This window comes from Nansenia antarctica (genome assembly GCF_963989245.1).
Source record: "Nansenia antarctica genome assembly, chromosome: 10".
Taxonomy (NCBI): Eukaryota; Metazoa; Chordata; class Actinopteri; order Argentiniformes; family Microstomatidae; genus Nansenia; species Nansenia antarctica.
The window spans coordinates 30,276,571-30,297,774 of record NC_137680.1 but is presented as its reverse complement, the minus strand read 5'-3'; the positions used below and the strand labels follow the sequence as shown (position 1 = coordinate 30,297,774).

Sequence of the window (21,204 nt, the reverse complement as noted above, 5' to 3'; positions counted from 1 at the left end):
CAGTCAAAAGGGACCGGGCAGGTAGATCGCCAATCGACCATGGGTTACATCACAGAGACAGGCAGTCAAAGAAGCACCGATGCAGCTTCAGGATGTCAATACAACCCTGGAGCAGCGCCAACCCCAATCCAGATAGATTGATTCAACACCAGTCAATCTCCGTTGAGGTTCAAGTTCCCAGGAGAGAGTGTGGCTTGAATGATGATGGAAAACACAAAAGACCTTTCCATGCAACTACGTGATGGACAGATGTATAATCAGCAAATCAATGGCAATGTGTGTGTGGGAGTTAAGCAATTTGACAGACACTGTGTCAGCTGCTACAGTAGCTAGCCAGAAGAGCCATTGATTCATTTAATTGTCTGACCAGAGGCAGGTTAGCATTGCATAAAGACAAGTGTTTTCAATGGCTAAAGCCCTAGTATGTGTGGGAGCTAAGCAACTTGACAGACACTGGGCAGATGCTTACAGTAGCTGTACAGGAGCCATCGATTAATTTAATTGTCTGACCAGAGGCAGGTTAGCGTTGCATGAAGACAAGTGATTTAAAGAAGGAATATGGGCTAGGCTAAGACAGAACGCATCCTAAGAATCAAAATCACCACTGTCAACTGACGTTTTAAATCCAAGACAGCCATGGTCCTAACTCTGGCATATTGTGTTTCCCCGACTTCAGACACCAAAGAATGACCTTTTCATGCTGTTATGTGGACAGACAAGAGCAATCAATGGTGCTATCACAAGTGAGTGTGGGAGTTACGTAACTCCCCATCCGCACACACAGACTCCCCTCGTCAGGTTCAGTACTGTACTGGGCCTAGGCGCCCACTAGTCTTTTTCTAAATTCATATCTTAAGTTACAGAGAGAAGATATCCATTTTGGTTATTAAAGGGGACCCAAAAATGGAAAGTAGTGAACTGAATTAAATACATTTGGGCTACTTTGTGAGCCTGAATGCTAAGCAGTATCTGCAGCTTTTCACAGTCAGATGAAGCAGGGGAAGTGATAAAGTGTCTCTAGCTCCTGTATCTACCCAGTGCAGCAGAGGCTTCCTATGGGGATGTGAGCTCCTCTACAAGCCCCTCACATAGAGTCATGTACCACCATTGTGTGCTTGAAGGGCTGGATAGCTCTGGGCCTGACCTTCTGAACCTTACAACAGGGTCACCGTCAAATCTCTAAGGCTCTGGATTCAATATTTAATGGAACCTTGAGGAGATGTCGGCACTATTGACATGTTGAGCTATTACCTACTGCAGTTCTCATTTCACACAGCCAGTGCACCATTTCCCGAATGGGAGAGATGGGCCTTTTTGGGGGCACTAATGAGGAAATAATGAGGGCGTTTAAAGCATAGGCTTATGTTGTTGTGGTTGATCAATAGTACACACACACACTCACACACACACACACGTGCACACACACATGCACACGCACACCTGGAAGCAGTGAAACCAAAAGAAAACAAAGAAGCGCAGATTCTTACTTCTCCATTGGAGGTTGGACACACACAGTCTTTGGTAGGCAGCCTAACTCCGAGTCAGCCTCCAGAGCACTTGTAATGAAGCATGTCAACAACAACAAAGTAGTGCAGAAGAACGTCGATTTGGGAAGAATCAGAAACCATAAATCATCGAGGCAGCGGTAAAACATAGCCGTCAACGCCACCATTTAGACCAATTAAGAGTGCGAGTAAACAGCGTCAGTACAGTACGGCTTGGCCTCGTACAGAAGACAGACGTACCCCGCTGACGGGCTTCAGAACACCACACTGCTGCTGCACTTAAAATTAAATTACTTACTCCTTGCTTTCCTTCTTTTTTTTGCCCCCACCAATTTCAAAAAGATTCCCATAGCCTGCATTAACATTATTACGATTACAGCGATTACAGCGATTACAGCTTTGCCAATTTTTATCTGCGGCAGTTTGCAGGGAGAGCCCCAAGGTCATAAAGGAGGGTAGGCACAGAAGCGGCACAGTTGCAGTCAAAGAGAATCTATATGCGGAGCGAGCATCAACCAATTAGGATGTGAGTAGAGTGCGAAATCCTGTCGGATCCATTATGATTTCTTTTTAGCTCCACCGCACCATCTGCATAGCAACAGTGAAATAGTATTTTCTAAGCACAAGTTATAATCTCAGATAGACAAAGATTATCATTTTTTTGTGATCAAATGTTTCTTTATTTTCTTTTAAAACACATAATATCAAAACAAGACAACAAGGCCATATCTTGCAACCAACACCCCCCACAACCCATACAACCACACCAAAACACACATTTTACAATATAGCTAGCCTATCTAGGTATTAGGGACATACATTACAAGTCGGGACCCAAAACAAACAAAAAAGACAAAGATTATCATTCATCAGTAATGGTGAAACCTTGATCTAGGGCCTTTACATAACAAATAGGTGTCCTGTGCGTTTAAACAAACGTGATACTATGTGGTACTACAGTATGTTCAACAACTCAAACAACTACTACAACAAGGCTCAAGTATGCATGTGTCATAAAGCTAATGCACCCCCCCCCCCCCTAGCGATGCACCTAGCGATGCAACTGTGAGTACTGCCAAGTCAGGTGTGATCCCCCTGAATCATCCAACTGTAGCCTCTCCAGCGAGTCCCACGCCATGTTAATGAGTGACACCGGAGCGGATGGATGAATGAATAAGGCTGCAGGCATGGTATTGAGTGTAGTGAGCGGTCTGGAACAAACCACTGTGCACAATGAGCTACTCCAGACAGTACCCAGCCCTGGTATGGTGACAGAAGATCTTTAATCAACAACAGAGTCGATAACAAACAGTGTTGTTGGCTAACACATTTTGGACCTGGGCCAGGGCTTGGCCTGTTGGGCAGCTAAGTGACACTCAAGCATATATATTATTGTAAGTAGAATGGTAATCCTTGTACCTAGAGTAAAGAAACGACAGTTGGGTAAAACAAATGTGTGCACAGCCTGTATAGTATGGTTTGGAAAGAGAGAGATGGTGTACAGAAATATCATTGTGTGATATTGATAAAACAATAGCCTTAATGACGAACATGGCAGAATAATCGATGTCACTTGCAAGGTGATGCAAGCAAAGCGGGCGATGGACAGTTGGTTTAGCTAATGTGCTATTGTTACTTTGACATGGACCATAACAACACTGGCCAATGATAAAGCATCCTGGCATGTCTGGTTGGCTAACTTGTTTTGAGACAAAATAGTGCCGCAGCGCTGACATTGCATAATATGTCTATAGCTATAGCATGGTGAAATATTAATCACATTACTATGGGACCGTGTGATGCACTCTGTATCAGGCCTAGTGTACATGCGCCTGACAATTATGTAAGCCGACATGCCAGTTCACTTAAATAGAAACCATTTCCCAATGGTAATTAATTACAGGATCAAGGGGGCATTTCTCACACAATCCATTCCATCTCTACTTATCAATGGTTAATATTCCTATGGCAGAACAAGAATAAGAGGTTTCCATCATGTTACCCTAATGGCTTTGTGCATCCTTTAAAAGTTTATTAAACTAGTCCTAGGTCATTCCTAGATTTGTAATCCAAAATGTCACCTTCCAACCTCAAGGATGTCCTCTTGGTCCAACGGTACACTTGGGCTTGGTTCGCAGGCCACGCATGGTCACCACCAGTAACAACAGCCCCATTTCCACAGAGGGACTAATACTGTGCAAGCTGCTTTTCCAGAGTCAGTCCCAGGATATAATAATGCTTAAAACTCACGCTTTTAGCTCCTCTACCCCCCTGGTCCTAATCAGACTAAACAACGCCAGGTTTAGACAGGACAAACTCAGACCACTATTATTCTCTTGCTCGTATGGTACAGTAAGCTTGAGCTTGGCTTGCAGGGGGGTATTCCATCAACATCGCTAAAGGTAAATCCAGGCTTATTCTGATAGCCTAAATCTCTCAAGAGTCATCAAAACATTGCCTGGATTTTCCTTTAGCGACATTGATGGAATACCCGCCAGGAGAACCTAGTTCAATCTTCCCCTGTTATACCTGGAGCTAGGCCTAACCCAACCGTGACAGATTTCTGCAACCAATGGTTGGTGAAACAAATAAGAAACTAGGCCAACATCAATAATCAGAGGCATGCTCTGGGCTGTGGATTTTGGTACCTTCCCTTGAATCAGCAATACAACAGCAGCAGTGACGTTTCAGTCTGTATGTGTGTACTGCTAAAATAAGTGGTCCTTCTAGTCCTGACCACATCCTGTCATCACTGCAGAAATAAACAATTCAGCATTAGCAGAGGAGGTCTCACAGTGTGAAATAATGTAGGCCATTATCGTCACACGACCACATTCCAATTTCAACACCGAAGAGTCAAACCCATTTCCCGTAAATTCAGTTAAAAATAAAAATAAATGGGCCGGTTTCAGAGACAAGGCTTAAGCCTAGTCCTGGACTAAATCACACTTTCAATGTAAAATCTCCATTGAAGATGTTTTTTAGTCTAGGATTAGGCTTAAGCCTTGTCTGTGAAACCGGCCCTATATCAGTTACAATATAAACCACATCACTCTCAGTCGTCTTCAGATGAAATTCCAGGGAAATACCATCAAAAGAGACGACCAGTATGAATCAAGTAGTCAATCGTGTTTGTTCTCCATAATAAAGTTGGAAAGCAACACTATTTGTATGTGCCTACGGGCATGAAGAGACAGCCTACTCATTCATGGTGCTTAAATATGTCATATAAATTCAACCTTGTAGGCCTCAATGAATTCCAGTCCAGCACAAAAAGCACAAGGGTATCACTCCTCATTGGATCTGACACCTCTGCAAGGCTACAACGTAGAGTGGCAGTGGAGAGGTGTGGGCATCAGGGTAACACCACACAGACTGTAACAGGCTCTTCTATGGAGATCTACTGTACAGTACAGCATGACCTGCGGCGGACCCCAACCGCTTATGGGAGTTGTCCATCTTGGCCTGCCGTCCATTTTGGCTCCGAACTGTCAGGCTTTACCATGCCATAATTCAGTTGGACAGTATTCGCCCAAAGCTGTTCTGATCTGAGAAACGCCTCAAAATAACCCGTGTTGTATTATACCAACTTGTCATGGCTGGTTGAGAGTTCTTTTATTGCGTAGTCTGACAATTCCTTATTGCATTTGGGACATTGGTGGTCCTTTTTCAGGGTTGTACCCTTTGAAAACCCTTTGAACCGGTCACCTTTAACAAGACAGGTGCATTAATCTTGTTTTAATGGAAGAAAGAGATTTGACGATTAGGGTTGAGGCGGTTATATGGTTATACTGCGGTTTTTGAAAGTGTCAATACCGTCATAAAACCGTCCCAAATTGCTATATATAGTCTAATAAACGCCTTAAGAGTGTTTGTCCAGCACCACTGTCTGTGTCGTTGAAGATGCTATGAATGCGATGACAGATCATTTTGTAAACAATGTCATTTGTCAAATAAATAACCTGCCAAAAAAGCTGTGTCACGTAGGTTTGGGCGGTATTACGGTAATACCATAAACCGTGGTATTTGAAAATAGCAGCGGTGTCAATACCAACACCGTCAATCCTGTCATGAAAAAGGATCTGCTGCCCAATGTGCGCATACATATAATAAATGCCTTAAGAGGGTTTGTCCAGCACCACTGTCTGTGTGGTTAAAGACGCTATTGAAAGTGACGACAGAACTTGTAAAAAATGTAATTTGTCAAATAAATAACCTGTCAAAAAAACAAACTATTTTGAAGCAATCATAATAGCGTCACGTGACCGCTTCTCCTCAAGAAGAAGGATACGCTATTCACAGCACTCATCTGCTGTAACACGCCCTGCACTTTGTACTCGTTGAGTGATGGCAGTGTTTCGCATACATAGTTGAATTTGTCCCCGTAATCCGCGGTTACATTTGCGGATGGTTTAACGGTATAAAAAATTGGAAACCGCCCAACCCTGCTGACAATGTAATAATATTAGGGTTGGGCGGTTTCCAATGATGTCAATCGAAAGCAGGCCTCCTCGACCAGTCAAGAACTTGGAGAGTAAATGCATGATGGTCTTACATTTTTCTGTGAAATACATTCATGTTCTGTTGCTTTCCAATACCTTTCAAGACACTGAGAGGAAAGAGGAGAGCCAGCCATGATATAGGCCACAAAAAAGAATGTCACAGATGAACTACATTTGGCTCTGTGGAGCTGGGAACTTAAGAGGTCCTTGTGTGGTGAGAGATTACCCAGAGATTTACACTGCTTTACAAGGCAGAACTGTCAATATTACTTCCATCAATCTTGTCAATGTCCAACGCCTTTCAAGAAAGTGCTGTCCACAAAAACCGGCTTGGAGAAGACAGGTACCATGTAGGTACTGTGTCAATAAATAGGCCAAACACAAAACATAATTATTATCAGGAACTGCCTTGACTTTTTGGATGTCAAAGTGTTGTTTATTGTTAGTTTTAGGTCCAGGAAGTAGCTGCTCGAACACCACGACAACACTATCTATACAATTGATGCAGCTTCAGTCTCAGTCTCCTTTTGTCATCCTAAACAAACTTAAAACCACAATGCACAAAATGATTTAGCCTAATTTGTGTTTAGTGCATCGGTTTTAGTGACGTTGTCAAAATGACAACCTTGAAACACAGGCGATGTGAGGACAGAATGAATCAGGCTATCTTGTTGGGTAATACCTAGGCCAACTGATTCCCCCACCCCCACCCACTGCCCATTTCAAAACCACTAAAGGAACATACGACTGCATACAAAGCGGAGAGGTTGTAATGAGGAACATAATGGGAGATCTGAACAACACTTCACATCTGAAGAAGGGAGAGACAGTGGCACAGAAAAACAACACTTCAGTCTCTCATGTGATGAGCTACTTACAAACCCAATGCTCGGCAACAACAATGCCAGATTTTAATTTGAAAACCATAGACTTGGCCAAACCACAGGACTTAGCCCTGCTGTTCCTAATTCCAAAAAGAACAGCATATGTGTAAAAACATGACCTCTTATAAGGTATTTTTGTGTTCAAAATATATTTTTTCAACAGATCTTTTATTTGGTGGAATTAGCTACTGAATGGCTGATTGTCTCAAGGTGCTTATTCTGAATGACATGAGACCAATATGAACAAAATCATTATTGCATTAGTGGATACTTTAATACTACTTGTCACCGTAGACAGAGTGAGTTGACATCAAAACCTCAATCTCCAGAAAAAAATAAATCCTTTGTCAATTTGTTTGTCAGTATAAATTGTGGCTTTCTGTGTGTGTGTGTGTGTATGTGTGTGTGTGTGTGTGTGTGTGTGTGTGTGTGTGTGTGTGTGTGTGTGTGTGTGTGTGTGTGTGTGTGTGTGTGTGTGTGTGTGTGTGTGTGTGTGTGTGTGTGTTAGTATAGTAATGCATTGGTATCAGTTTCACGAGACAGTACTAACAGGCTACGTTGGCCTTTTCAATAAGGCAAAGCCTGAATTATCTCCCACTAATCACCCCCCGTAGTGTTGTGTTCAGTGCCCAGTGTTCCAACGAAACAGATATCACAGCCCAATGAGCTGGTGACACACAAGTTAAACACAATTATAGCAGAAGGTTAAATAACAACTCATTGTCTACAATGGAATTTCGTTAAGAAGACCCATGCAATACCTTTCACCTTTCACACATTGATCGATTGTTTATGGTGGGCGAGGTTGGAAAAAAAATAGCATGACAAAACGATTAGTAATAGAGGCAAAGGAAAATCTGGAGGAAACGTAGCCAGGCATTCTTTTGGGGCGAATTATTCTATGCATGTGCTTGCAAATCGATGTCAATATGCAAATAATGGGTTTACCTTTATAATGCTGCTCCTGCGAGGTATTCCTGATCTCGAATCGAATACGACAGAAGTGTTGGTGGTGGTTTCCAGCCCCTGGACAGATCCTGAGTCCACCATGCCCGGTGCTATCATCCCACAGTCCCCGTTCAGCACCGACACTTCGCCCTGCGTCTTCCCGGCCGTCTCATCCCGGTGCACGGCCACCGTATCCCCGGGACCCGGTGGAGACAAGCCCTGGTTCTCCCCAAACTCCGCCATAGGCACTTCTCACACACAGACACACACACAGACCTAGGCGTTTCAGTTGCAATGCTGTCTGTCTTCCTCAGATGTCCTGGCTTGCTCACTACTTTATTAGAACATCTGCAGAAACACGTTCCGTCTCGTCTCTCGGACCATCTTTGACGGGTCTATCGCAGCGATGCCTGTTCGTTGCATTATGCTCCGTCTCTGTCTCTGGAAAGGAAATCACACATTTCCACATCAAACTCACTAGTCTACAATGCTGCTACAACAGATTAAACAACTGCGAACATGAGCTGATAAATGGCATTAAGTCAAAATGATTTCACTAACTAAGTGATAATGTAAATAGAACCGTACGTTACTTAGCTTCAATGGAATTTCCTTCCATCGTGCAAAATGACATTTCTTAGATAATGCCAGCATTAAGCTACAATGCATTTTCCCTCCTCAGCGAATACTGAAACTTTATCGAGCATTTTAGATAGTTAGAATAGCTATTCCTCAACAAATGAACGTGTTAACTTATATTCACTAGCATTACTCGTGTGTGGATCAGGCAGCAATCAAGCTAGCTGTGTTAGCAACATCATTGTCTGCCTTATACAGTGTCTCTGTGTTAGCCTCAACCATCAGTAACTATGGACAATTAGCTCATATCAAATTCTGCTCATGCATTTCATATATCTCATCACTGCAATCCACTTACCTTATCTCGTGCAGTCCTGTTGAAAAGAACATAGTTCCATTGTGCATTGGGAAAAATATGTTTCTGAATAGTTACAGAATAGCACGCTCCATCTCTGCACAGCGAATCTCCCAACTCAACTGAGTGAAGCACTACTCTCCTGGCATGCATGCATCACCAGTTGCTGTGAATTACTTAATTAGCTAGCTAGCTATAGCATAAATAACGCCAGTCCGCAGAGTTCAACGTTACACGGGTTGCCTACTTTGAGCAGGTCACAAACAGGCTGCAACACATGTCACGAGCTCCAACTACCGACACAAGTTGTGCTTCCTCGTTGGATCTGTCTCGTGCAGAGCGGCGCGCCACAATGAACAGCCTGTCAATCAAACCCCTGGACACACCGCCCTGCATGCCACTGTACTCACACACCCATGCACTGTACTCACACTCATGCACTGTACTCACACTCATGCACTGGATCTATCACTCACACCCATGCACTGTATGCCACTGTACTCACACCCATGCACTGTATGCCACTGTACTCACACCCATGCACTGTATGTCACTGTACTCACACCCATGCACTGGATGTATCGCAGATCTGATTGAAACATCACAAATCAAAACGTCTATTGCCTTTGACGTGAACATGATTCAGATTACATTATTCCATCACTTTGTGTTGTGTTAGTGGTGTCTCAATAAAACATAAATCACCCCCAATATGTTCAGCGAAGAAGTCATGTATATATAAAAAGTTTCTGTCAAGTGCAGATCTGTGGCTGATAGATAGATAGTATTATGGCCATCACCTGTTCAAGTTTCATCTTAACTTTGTCCACAGCAATTTCCTTACACTTGGAAATTGGCATTGGCATCTCCTAGCCTTGTGTGGGTTCGACCCTGTATTTTCTTAGATTCCCCCAAAAGAGTGTGCCATAAAATAAAAGTGTTTTCCTGTTATTGCTGATGAAACAAAACATCACAAATGCTATTCAACAAAACTAATACAGACCGGTCTCTTAAGCCCCTTTTCCACTATCGTGCCAGCCCGGACTGGCCTGCTTCTTTGGCGCTTTTCCATTTGTCGGCCCGGGTCGGGTCGGCTCGGTTCGGCTCGCTTCTTTAGCTACCCTTCGATACCAGGGTCCAAATGTAGACCCGGAACCTTTTTGCCAGGCTGCGTGTGACGTGTGACGCTGCACACCGTTGATTGGTCAATGGAAATCGTCATCCCATGTTCATAGATTTCTTCGCTAACCGCCATCTTGAAATACCACATTCGCTCTTGGAAAATGTCACTACAGTTTCTGTAATAGCTTATTAATAAAGATTCTTAGTTTAATGTCATTTCAATGCATCATAGAACTTTTATTTACAACAAGCATAACACAAAAATCGCTATTATGCACCGTCTTTGCCTGTGAATAACACCGGCTGTGAATGTGGTAGAAACACAATACTCCTTTGCTAACTTCACCATCGGTCTACGGTCATTTTGAGCCCTTAACCACCACGCTGACACCCCGAGAAGTTATGCTTTTAACCGTAAACTCAATGAACCGGGAGTTCACCCGGCCGCTGCTGCTCGCAGCACCGCTTGCTGCTGGTTGAAAGTCCCGTTGACAGCGGGGGCAGAGAAACGTTTTAACAGGGAATTCGCTCCGCGCTGTCGACGGTGATAGGAGTGTAGGATCGACACCATTCAAATGGTTTTGGATTCCCTGTCCTCTCCCCTATCCGGACACGTTTGAATTGTTATCCTAACCCACGGTAAACCGAAGTTATTAACCCGCAAAGGGCACCGTGTTTGTCCGTGAATAACACGGCACACAATGATACTACAGTTCATAAAGCAGACAAGTGAAGGCAGTGGTTTTAAGGGTTCAAAAAACATGACTTTATTATGTGTACATAGCTTCCTCTCTCTCTTTCTCTTTCTCTCCAAAAAAATCACGGTTAATAATATACCACATGCCGAGGAAAAAGTATACGATAGCTTCAAGTTCCTCCATGTCGCTGTTGTTGTGTCTGTGTTGTGTCTCGTGAAAATATACGTCACCACCATGGCGCGCTGTTATGACGCGTAACTCCGCCTACTATCGCCTACTCCTCCTACTAGTTCCTGGTCTGTTGTGCCGAAGCGACCCGAACCGACCCGACCCGAAGCGATCCGGGCCGCTGATGGAAAAGCGCCATTACTAAGACGTTGTAAAGGTGAGAGACAAAATAAAATGATTGTAGTGGGCTATAGGAGTGGGCTATAAATGGGTCAATTTTTGTCTTAGTTTTTTTGTATTCCATTATCCGTATCTCGACATGAAATGACAAAACTTTAGGCTTCAGGTCCAAGAAAAAAGTGTGCAGGGCACAAATCCAAGATGACCGCCGTTTCCCCTAGCCATAACATTGTCATTTTGGGGTCTTTTTACTTGGTTGTGGTGTCTAACCCTATGTTTTGGGGGTCAAGCAATCTAGAAATAGTCACACACCATCATATTATGTTGAGTTGATCAAATTTACCCTTTTAATTTGAACCATGCCTGTAGACCTAATATTTATTGGTAACATTTTGAGAAAAAAACAGTTAGACAACAGGTTAAATTTGACATAATATGCTAATTAAGGTGAAAAAAGAGGTACATTTGGTCCAAAAGGGTATAAACTCAACATTTGAATGTGATTTTTCAGGGAAAACTGCAGTCATCTTGGATTTGTGCCCTGCACACTTTTTTCTTGGACCCCAGACCGGAAATGTTGTAATTTCATGTTGAGATCAATGGAGGTCAAATGGAAAACATAAAAACTGAGACCTAATAAAAATAACAAAAAAAGTGTTAATGTTAGTGTTAAAGGCCTAATGCTGTACAACAGAGGCACCTGCTGGTGTAGACTGGTTACTGAGGCTTTTGTTGGTTACATTTGTATCACAAAAATGTAGAATAACTTTTCACAAAAGAATTCCACACTCAGAGTGCATTTCATAATTTATTTGATACCATTGAAAAGTTAAACACAACAACAAGTCTTTGAAAACAGAAAATAAGTGTTACATAATTCTGGCATGTGCATACATTGTGGTTATAGAGTAATTATCAATAATGTAAAAGGACCCATCTGTAATTGGTACTTTCAACCAAACAACTGTTGTTTTTTTAGACTGTCTTACCCAACATATAGGCTTGTTTCACTCCATTGCTTATAAACCATGCAAAACAATAAACCATGCAATTGTACACTGTATAGCTTCAAAAATGGTTAAAACTATAATTGTTATCAGAATCAGAATCAGAATTGCTTTTATTACATCAATGTACGGGTACACAGAGTAAAATTATTGGGTTCAGGTTCATTCGGCATTGCAGCAGAATACATTGAAGCAGAATACAAAATCAAGAATAAAATAAGCAGGATAATCAATTGTATAATCAATTGTTATCTCATGGATGGTCTGTCCTTGCATCCATAGCTCTGTCTAGGAAATTGAGAGTGGTTATATGAATCCAGCCCCATTCCTCAACTGTTTACCAAAACAGTGGCTTTTTTGTTGTTTCAATTACAGAGTGACCCTTTAAAAGAGCTTAAGTGCTATACATATCTAGCTTAGTCAGTTGTCTTTGTAATACAATCTTATTTCCTGGCATAAATAAGAATGATCTTGCACCTAAATCACACTTCCTGATACTGTGATACAAAAGCTTACTAAGAGCAGGATTCAGTCCGTGCCGATATAGCTACAGTATGTCTGTATACAGTACTACAGTAGGTGTACATGTATGTGGCATGAGGTATCACCCTATTATTGTGTAGTGTAAGAATTGGCTGTAAAATGTCCCTTGATAACAGTGATAACTTCCTGTTCCTTAATCAACATTGTTTTCGATAAAAGAAAATCAAGCACAACAGTGAACAAAACTTATCACAATGCTTTCAACATAAATGAATAAATAAGACACCTTATTTTACCCCCACAGTAAGAATGATTTGTTAGATGTACCTGGTAGTCCTACCGTGTTATCAAAGCTTGAAGAGATTATCGATTAGTGTATTGACTCTTACATGATCTTTTAAATGTACCATTTTGAGGAGGTGGTTTCTATTACTTTCCTACTGGAATAATTTGGTTGTCGCATAGACACAGCGCAGGACACCAGGCGTGGACAAATATATTACTACAGCCAGACAGTGCTTTCAAGGCTGCACAGTTGGAATACTTGTTAATGTAGGGGCAAGGATTGGCTGAAATAAAAATGAGAGACAAAATGGGAGGTCAATAAATCTTCTCCTGACAGTTGAAAGATATACAGTATTTAGCAAATATTGTACATTGAATCAAATTAATTTCACAATATAGGATAGAGACAAAATGGGTGGTCAATACATTTCCTCTTGGCAGTTGTACCTTGAACCAAAAGAATTTCACAATATAGGACATATTCAAGGTCTCTCACCATAGCATTGATTCACCATAGAATTGCTAGACATAAGTTAGTATACAGTACATGAACACAATGTGTATTTTCATACACTTACTAATCTGCAACTTACTGCAAAGCTTGTTTTCACAGTTGTCGGGGCAGGCAGCGCATGCATCTCCTGACGTGTACGGAGCGACTCCCTTGAAGTTTCCCCTGTAAACCAAAGCAGTCACATAATCACTGGATGATGCTTGCCACTGCACAGGGAGTCTCTTGACACCTGTCAGCTGTGCTTTGGGTCAACTGAAGTATTTGAAGTGTTCATACAATTTACCCATTTTACCCACCCCTGTCAAGCCCCTTCAAACTGAACTAGAGGTGAGCTTAAGCATTCAAATGTTTTCACTTGTGCGGATGTAAAACGTGTCAAATGTTCATTTAATATGTTCAGAAAATGATGAGGCAGGCAAGGACGGCGCAAATGATTGTGATTGGTCCAACATACGCTCTGTAGTAATGGCAGCCATAGAAGTAGATTGAGCCACATTTTGCCACTCCACAGCCAACTTTGTATGAGGAGTACCACACCACCTGCATCAAAGCAAAGGCAACTCAATGTCAATGTTAATGTCAAGACCTACAGTGGCGAGGTAGTTACACATTTGAAACATCATATAACATATTGAAAGCCAGTCCTATCCTCAATGGAACACACCTGCCACTGTAACCTCTAGTTTAACACATCTCTACGCATTAAACACACATAGCAGCAACTGAGTTTAAGGTGTTCTGCAATTAGGTTGTTATTGTAACTTGGAAAACCCTAGTATGTATGTTTGAGATTTCAAGTGGTTCACATTGAAATGAAACATTACAGGTACTCCTACTGTGATTCATAATAATTGTAATATTATTACTGTATATGTTACTAGAATATTGGTAAAATATGTATTACTCAGATATTACTCATATACTAATACAAGAGTGCACACCTGCGGAATGATTGTTACCTGTGTGTAGTGTGTGTGTTACCTGTGTGTAGTGAGTAGTGTGTGTGTTACCTGTGTGTAGTGTGTGTGTTACCTGTGTATAGTGTGTAGTGTGTGTGTTACCTGTGTGTAGTGTGTGTGTTACCTGTGTGTAGTGTGTAGTGTGTGTGTTACCTGTGTGTAGTGTGTGTGTTACCTGTGTGTAGTGTGTGTGTTACCTGTGTGTAGTGTGTGTGTTACCTGTGTGTAGTGTGTGTGTTACCTGTGTGTAGTGTGTGTGTTACCTGTGTGTAGTGTGTAGTGTGTGTGTTACCTGTGTGTAGTGTGTAGTGTGTGTGTTACCTGTGTGTAGTGTGTAGTGTGTGTGTGTTACCTGTGTGTAGTGTGTGTGTTACCTGTGTGTAGTGTGTAGTGTGTGTGTTACCTGTGTGTAGTGTGTAGTGTGTGTGTTACCTGTGTGTAGTGTGTGTGTTACCTGTGTGTAGTGTGTAGTGTGTAGTGTGTAGTGTGTGTGTTACCTGTGTGTAGTGTGTAGTGTGTGTGTTACCTGTGTGTAGTGAGTAGTGTGTGTGTTACCTGTGTGTAGTGTGTAGTGTGTGTGTTACCTGTGTGTAGTGAGTAGTGTGTGTGTTACCTGTGTGTAGTGTGTAGTGTGTGTGTTACCTGTGTGTAGTGTGTAGTGTGTGTGTTACCTGTGTGTAGTGTGTAGTGTGTGTGTTACCTGTGTGTAGTGTGTAGTGTGTGTGTTACCTGTGTGTAGTGTGTAGTGTGTGTGTTACCTGTGTGTAGTGTGTAGTGTGTGTGTTACCTGTGTGTAGTGTGTAGTGTGTGTGTTACCTGTGTGTAGTGTGTAGTGTGTGTGTTACCTGTGTGTAGTGTGTAGTGTGTGTGTTACCTGTGTGTAGTGTGTAGTGTGTGTGTTACCTGTGTGTAGTGTGTAGTGTGTGTGTTACCTGTGTGTAGTGTGTAGTGTGTGTGTTACCTGTGTGTAGTGTGTAGTGTGTGTGTTACCTGTGTGTAGTGTGTAGTGTGTGTGTTACCTGTGTGTAGTGTGTGTGTTACCTGTGTGTAGTGTGTGTGTTACCTGTGTGTAGTGTGTGTGTTACCTGTGTGTAGTGTGTAGTGTGTAGTGTGTAGTGTGTGTGTTACCTGTGTGTAGTGTGTGTGTTACCTGTGTGTAGTGTGTAGTGTGTAGTGTGTAGTGTGTGTGTTACCTGTGTGTAGTGTGTGTGTTACCTGTGTGTAGTGAGTAGTGTGTATGTTACCTGTGTGTAGTGTGTAGTGTGTAGTGTGTGTGTTACCTGTGTGTAGTGTGTAGTGTGTGTGTTACCTGTGTGTAGTGCGTAGTGTGTGTGTTACCTGTGTGTAGTGTGTAGTGTGTAGTGTGTGTGTTACCTGTGTGTAGTGTGTAGTGTGTGTGTTACCTGTGTGTAGTGTGTGTGTTACCTGTGTGTAGTGTGTAGTGTGTAGTGTGTGTGTTACCTGTGTGTAGTGTGTAGTGTGTGTGTTACCTGTGTGTAGTGTGTGTGTTACCTGTGTGTAGTGTGTGTGTGTTACCTGTGTGTAGTGTGTGTGTTACCTGTGTGTAGTGTGTGTGTTACCTGTGTGTAGTGTGTAGTGTGTAGTGTGTGTGTTACCTGTGTGTAGTGTGTAGTGTGTGTGTTACCTGTGTGTAGTGTGTAGTGTGTGTGTTACCTGTGTGTAGTGTGTAGTGTGTAGTGTGTAGTGTGTGTGTTACCTGTGTGTAGTGACCGGTCTCTAGGCCGTCGGTAGACCCAGTGGGATATTGGTATCGGCTGACTTCGTCATACCACGCAGTAACAACGTCAGTCCAACTATAAACTTTAGATGAGTAAAACAGGTTCTCTCCATATTGATAACCTATTCATCAGTGAAACACAAATGGAAAAGATTGTTAAGTCATGATTTTATTATCGCAAAAAAAGATAAGATATCAGGTACAACAGATTAAGAGGCCTCCTGGTGATACCGATAACACAGATTGACTCCTATAATCTGTTAAATGCTTGGGCATTTAGCTTGGAGATAAGATTGCATTTCCTTGAGTTTCTCAAGTCACAAAATATCCCTACAAGGCTGCTTAGAATTTGAATTTTCCATTTAGCAAAGGGACAGTCCCCCTGAAGTAACTGAGGGCTAAGTGCTTTACTCAAGGGCACACTAGTGGTGGTGTTTCAGGCGAGATTTGGACTCACAACCTTCCGATCACCAGTCCAACTCACTATCCACTAGACCACCACTACCCCAGTCTAGGCAAATCAGTAGAAGCAGAGAGAAAATGAGAGAATCCCCAAGCTTACATGTATGTAGCCTACCATAGCTTACATATTGTAGCGAACGGAGACTGGTAACTCGCCCCATGCGGGAATCGAACCCCGATCTCCCGCATAACCGACGGCCGCGCTAACCATTAGACCAAGAGAGTTAACTCACTTGGTGGAGCTGTTAACAGGCCCCATACAGGATCGTTACACTATCCTCACCGTTCGGGAAAGCGTGCCCTCACACTTCACTATGTCAAGTCCCTCACGTGGACACGCTCTCCGATGGCCTTCCTTCCATCCCAACTTTATGACACCAGTGTAGCGAACGGGAACTTGGTAGTGTAACTCGCCCCATGCGGGAATCGAACCCCGATCTCCCGCATAACCGACGGCCGCGCTAACCATTAGACCAAGAGAGTTAACTCCCTTGGAGGAGCTGTTAACGGGGCCTCATACAGGATCGTTACACTATCCTCACCGTTCGGGAGAGCGTGCCCTCACGCTTCACTATGTCAAGTCCCTCACGTGGACACGCCTCTCCGATGGCCTTCCTTCCATCCCACTTCTGACACCAGTGTAGCGAACGGGAACTTCTAGTGTAACTCGCCCCATGCGGGAGTCGACCCCGACCTCCCGCATAACCGACGGCCGCGCTAACCATTAGACCAAGAGAGTTAACTCCCTTGGTGGAGCTGTTAACGGGCCCCATACAGGATCGTTACAATATGTATGTAGCCTACCATAGCTTACATATGTATGTAGCCTACCATAGCTTACATATGTATATAGCCTACCATAGCTTACATATGTATGTAGCCTACCATAGCTTACATATGTATATAGCCTACCATCGATCTCGCGGCTGCTGACTGGGCCGTGAGCAAGCTCACACTTCTCCACCCAGGCCTGAGCATTGTCAGCTGCGTCCTGGTCCCAGCTCTGCAGAAGAGAGGTAGATAAGCTGCTGTAGAACTCCAATGGCTGTGTGTGTGTGGGTGTGTGTGTGTGTGTGTGTGTGTGTGTGTGTGTGTGGGTGTGTGTGTGTGTGTGTGTGTGTGTGTGTGTGTGTGTGTGTGTGTGTGTGTGTGTGTGTGTGTGTGGTGTGGGTGTGGGTGTGGGTGTGGGTGTGTGGGTGTGTGTGGGTGGGTGTGTGTGTGTGTAGTCTTAAGGTAACACAAGTAGTCTTTAGTCTTTAGGCACGCAAACTCAAACGTGTGTGTGTGCCGATCCGCTTGGGTGACTCAAACTAAAACAAATGACATAAGACATAAGTAGTATTGCTGGATATTTTGTTGACACAAAGTTATTTGACAATGATGATTGATCAGAAAAAAAATATATAATAATAAAATATCCATATCCATATCCATATATGGATATATACAGTACCATCTGCAGCATGTTGCTAGCAGTCGGCTCAACGGCTCTCCTGAAGGTGTTGTGCTGGTCAACAATCTCATTCTGAACTGTTGTGCTGTTACCGCAAATGCCTACACACACACACACACACACACACACACACACACACACACACACAGATGCATCAACGTTGTGAGACACAGACAGTTCAAGCTTTAGACCTCCATGTTGTTATGACATCTATCTATCTATCTATCTAACTGTTAGCCCCACTAGTTGCAATGTCATGTTACTTAGAATTTTGCTGGATAAAAGGATGAACATTTTTGACAATTATATATTGTTTGAGTAGTCATGGTAGTTTGAACATGAAGCTTGACAGCAAATGTGTTTATGAGACATCAACAGTTTACTCCCCCCTGCTCTCTCCAAGTCACCCAGGTGAGGGAAACACAATGCACAAAAAAAAAACTGGTGCTTGGACCCAAAAACGTCAGGAGTGGAACCCGGTCTCTTGTGGAAAATCACCACATTTGATGCCCTCTCAACAATTGTTTAGCCCCAATATTGCCCTTCAATTATCCACTTCACCTACACCAGCAGGCAATGTTTGTCTCTACTGCATCAGGGCCATGTTATTAGTAGTTATCAGAGTAGGATAGCTCACCAAGTGCTCAGAGACTGCACATGATACTACTTTTACATATAAATTAATAAAAGCAAGATTCTTGAGACATAAACGTCATTACTCTGAAAGTATTCAGGAGACCTCAAGAAGTGTCCTTACTTGTTATCAGTAGAATACAAGTTGCCGATACATGGCTGCAGACATGCTGTGCACACACACACACACACACACACACACACACACACACACACACACACACACACACACACACACACACACACACACACACACACACACACACACACACATACACACCGTGCGATGTGCTACTTCGATTTGGAGTCACGTTTAGAAGCATTTTTAGAGAATATTCCGTTTTTCTTTTTTTCTTTACAATGACAATATGTGTATGTAAATAAATCCTAGTTATATTCCTAGATACGCCCCTGGTTGTGATGAATTACTCAAATACAGAGGCCTAAGTAATTACCTTACGAAAGCCATAAAGCCGAACAACTATTGACTGTAATACCTCAACCTTCAGTCATAAATTATTCCATTCATTGTTACCCTAAATAACAAAAGAACTTTGACAAATGTGACAGGGTCTCCTGTGTGAAATAGTCCCCAAGTAGTGCAAGGTAATTTTTCTGTTTTTTTTTTACAGATTATGAAAGTGCAGATTATAAGATTTCAAATGATGTGTCATACATTGAAAATAGTTGAAGCAGACATGCTTATTTGAATGTTGGTACACCTCAAATCAAATACCAGAGAAACTTGCTCTGAATCAAAACAGACGTGTTTGCTACCATTGCGTTGGTAGCTAGCTAGCAGCTAAGAAGGAACATCGCTATGAACATCTAACTGCATGTTTAGCATATCACCACATGCTGATAGGACATCAACATGCTAAAAAGTATCTTAGTGATCCTAAAACTGTTGTTTGTTATATTGAGTGGGCTCTTCAACACTTCAACTTTTGTAATTATGAAAAAAAAAAAAAACGAAAAACATTGTTTTTTAAAATAAGTTTTTTGGTCATTCTTTGACACTGTGGTATTGTACGTCTACATGAATAATAACCCAAGTGTAGAGGTTTGGTACTTACTGTCCTATGGAAACAGCAGGAGTTGGAACAGAAGAAAAAAAAATATGAAAGGATGATTAGGGACATAAAATCTGCATAGAACCTTACATTACATTTTCAGCATGTATTATGTAATAGATGTCTTTGTCCAAAGCAACAAATACAAATTTTGTCTAAGTAAGGCAAATCTATCCATCAGTCATAGCAAGAAAAAAGTAATCTAAGCTTGGGCCAGGGGCCAGTCATAATGCTAGAAGAAGGAGTTTAAAATTATTACTATAATAATAATAATAATAATAATAATAATAATAATAATAATAATAATAATAATAATAACAATAACAATAATAATAACTTTTATTTGTATAGCACTTTTCCTGCAAATGTTGCAGCTCAAAGTGCTTGGGTCTTATTAGGTGAAGAGGTCTTAGGAGGGCCAGTTACTCCAGTCCCACACCAAACATCTAGTAATAATGCAGTGTATGTAAATCTTACTGTTATGTAAGTCAATGTCAATGTCAATGTTTCAGTTTGCTTTGTTTGTTTTCTGTTTTGTGTTTGTTTTGTGTTTTGTCTGTGTGATCAATTCCTTGATAAACAATACTCACCACACTGCAGGCAGAGTACACTCCATGCACTGTCAGGATGCAGACCATGAACGCAAACATTGTGTCTGAAATGCCAGGGAGGGAGACACCTATCTGTGGGCGGGGCAAGGATGATACCATCATACAGCAGTTGTGGAAATAATAATAATAATAATAATAATAATACATTAGACTTATATAGCACTTTTCTAGACACTCAAAGATGCTTGGAAAGTCACAAATGACTCTCACTACTACTACTACTACTACTATAACTACTCACACTACTGTAATTTAGCGGATTTCCAAAGGATTTGTACATAAATATGCTAATTACTTTTTACTTCACAAAGTACGTTTTAATATGATACTTTTTTTTACCCCCACTTGAGTTGTTTGTTCCCTAGAACAGAACAATCTCACTGAAGTAACAGTACAGGACATGTCGCTACTTGAATATGTCAGACAGTGAATGAAAAACCATGTGAAGTTAATCAAAGGAATTCATTCATTTAGATATCTTTGTCAAAGTTACTGCATTAGCACATCATTTCAATTCCATGTGTTGCAATCTCTGTTACATTCCACATTTTAATTACAAAGTTATTGGATGACATGACAGCAAAAAGAGAGTTTGCGACGTAGACTAAGTGCTTACCTTTGTCACAGGTCTTCAACAGGTGGAGTGGCACCTCATGGTCCGACACTCTCTCTTTTTATAGGTCCCGCTGCAGGTCATGTCCCTCATCCTGAAACGTCCACAATGTATTCCTTCACGGCCTATTCTTTCACGACTAATGATGCATCAGTGGCTGGCACTATTGTGTGACCGCTGAACAATAACAAGTGGACAAAACACCATTAAGAACACCTGACAGGAGTAAATATGAAATTGTAAGCCCTTGGGTGTAGTTTCTACCCAATTATTAGCTTATGCTAACACAGCAAAGAAAAGGGAGAAGGCCTCCGAAGTACATACATGGACAATGATGGATTCCAATGACTTACACCCTCATTTGTGTATGTCATTTATACATTTTCTATTTAATGTGTACATAGCAGGGACCTTTACATACTGTAATGGCTA

The 21,204-nt window shown here is 42.0% G+C and overlaps 2 protein-coding genes across 2 annotated transcripts in view; both read right to left on the bottom strand.

Moving 5' to 3' along the window:
- The window catches only part of plcl2 (phospholipase C like 2), a gene marked incomplete at its 3' end in the record, with an annotated part of 39,703 nt that extends 31,595 nt beyond the window's left edge, over positions 1–8,108 (bottom strand). The window contains exon 1 of the mRNA XM_080540098.1: positions 7,840–8,108. Coding sequence (XP_080396224.1) covers positions 7,840–8,082 — 243 coding nt within the window. The 5' untranslated portion in view covers positions 8,083–8,108. The remainder of the gene's footprint in view (positions 1–7,839) is intronic.
- Positions 8,109–12,860: 4,752 nt separating this feature from the next.
- LOC308166847 (cysteine-rich venom protein pseudecin) lies at positions 12,861–20,198 on the bottom strand (the record flags this gene model as incomplete). Its single annotated transcript, XM_080541170.1, has 7 exons — positions 12,861–13,000; positions 13,310–13,392; positions 13,685–13,770; positions 15,907–16,049; positions 17,302–17,392; positions 17,843–17,943; positions 20,144–20,198. 7 exons carry the CDS (start codon positions 20,196–20,198, stop codon positions 12,861–12,863), a joined length of 699 nt encoding a protein of 232 aa, XP_080397296.1.
- Positions 20,199–21,204: the final 1,006 nt, after the last annotated feature.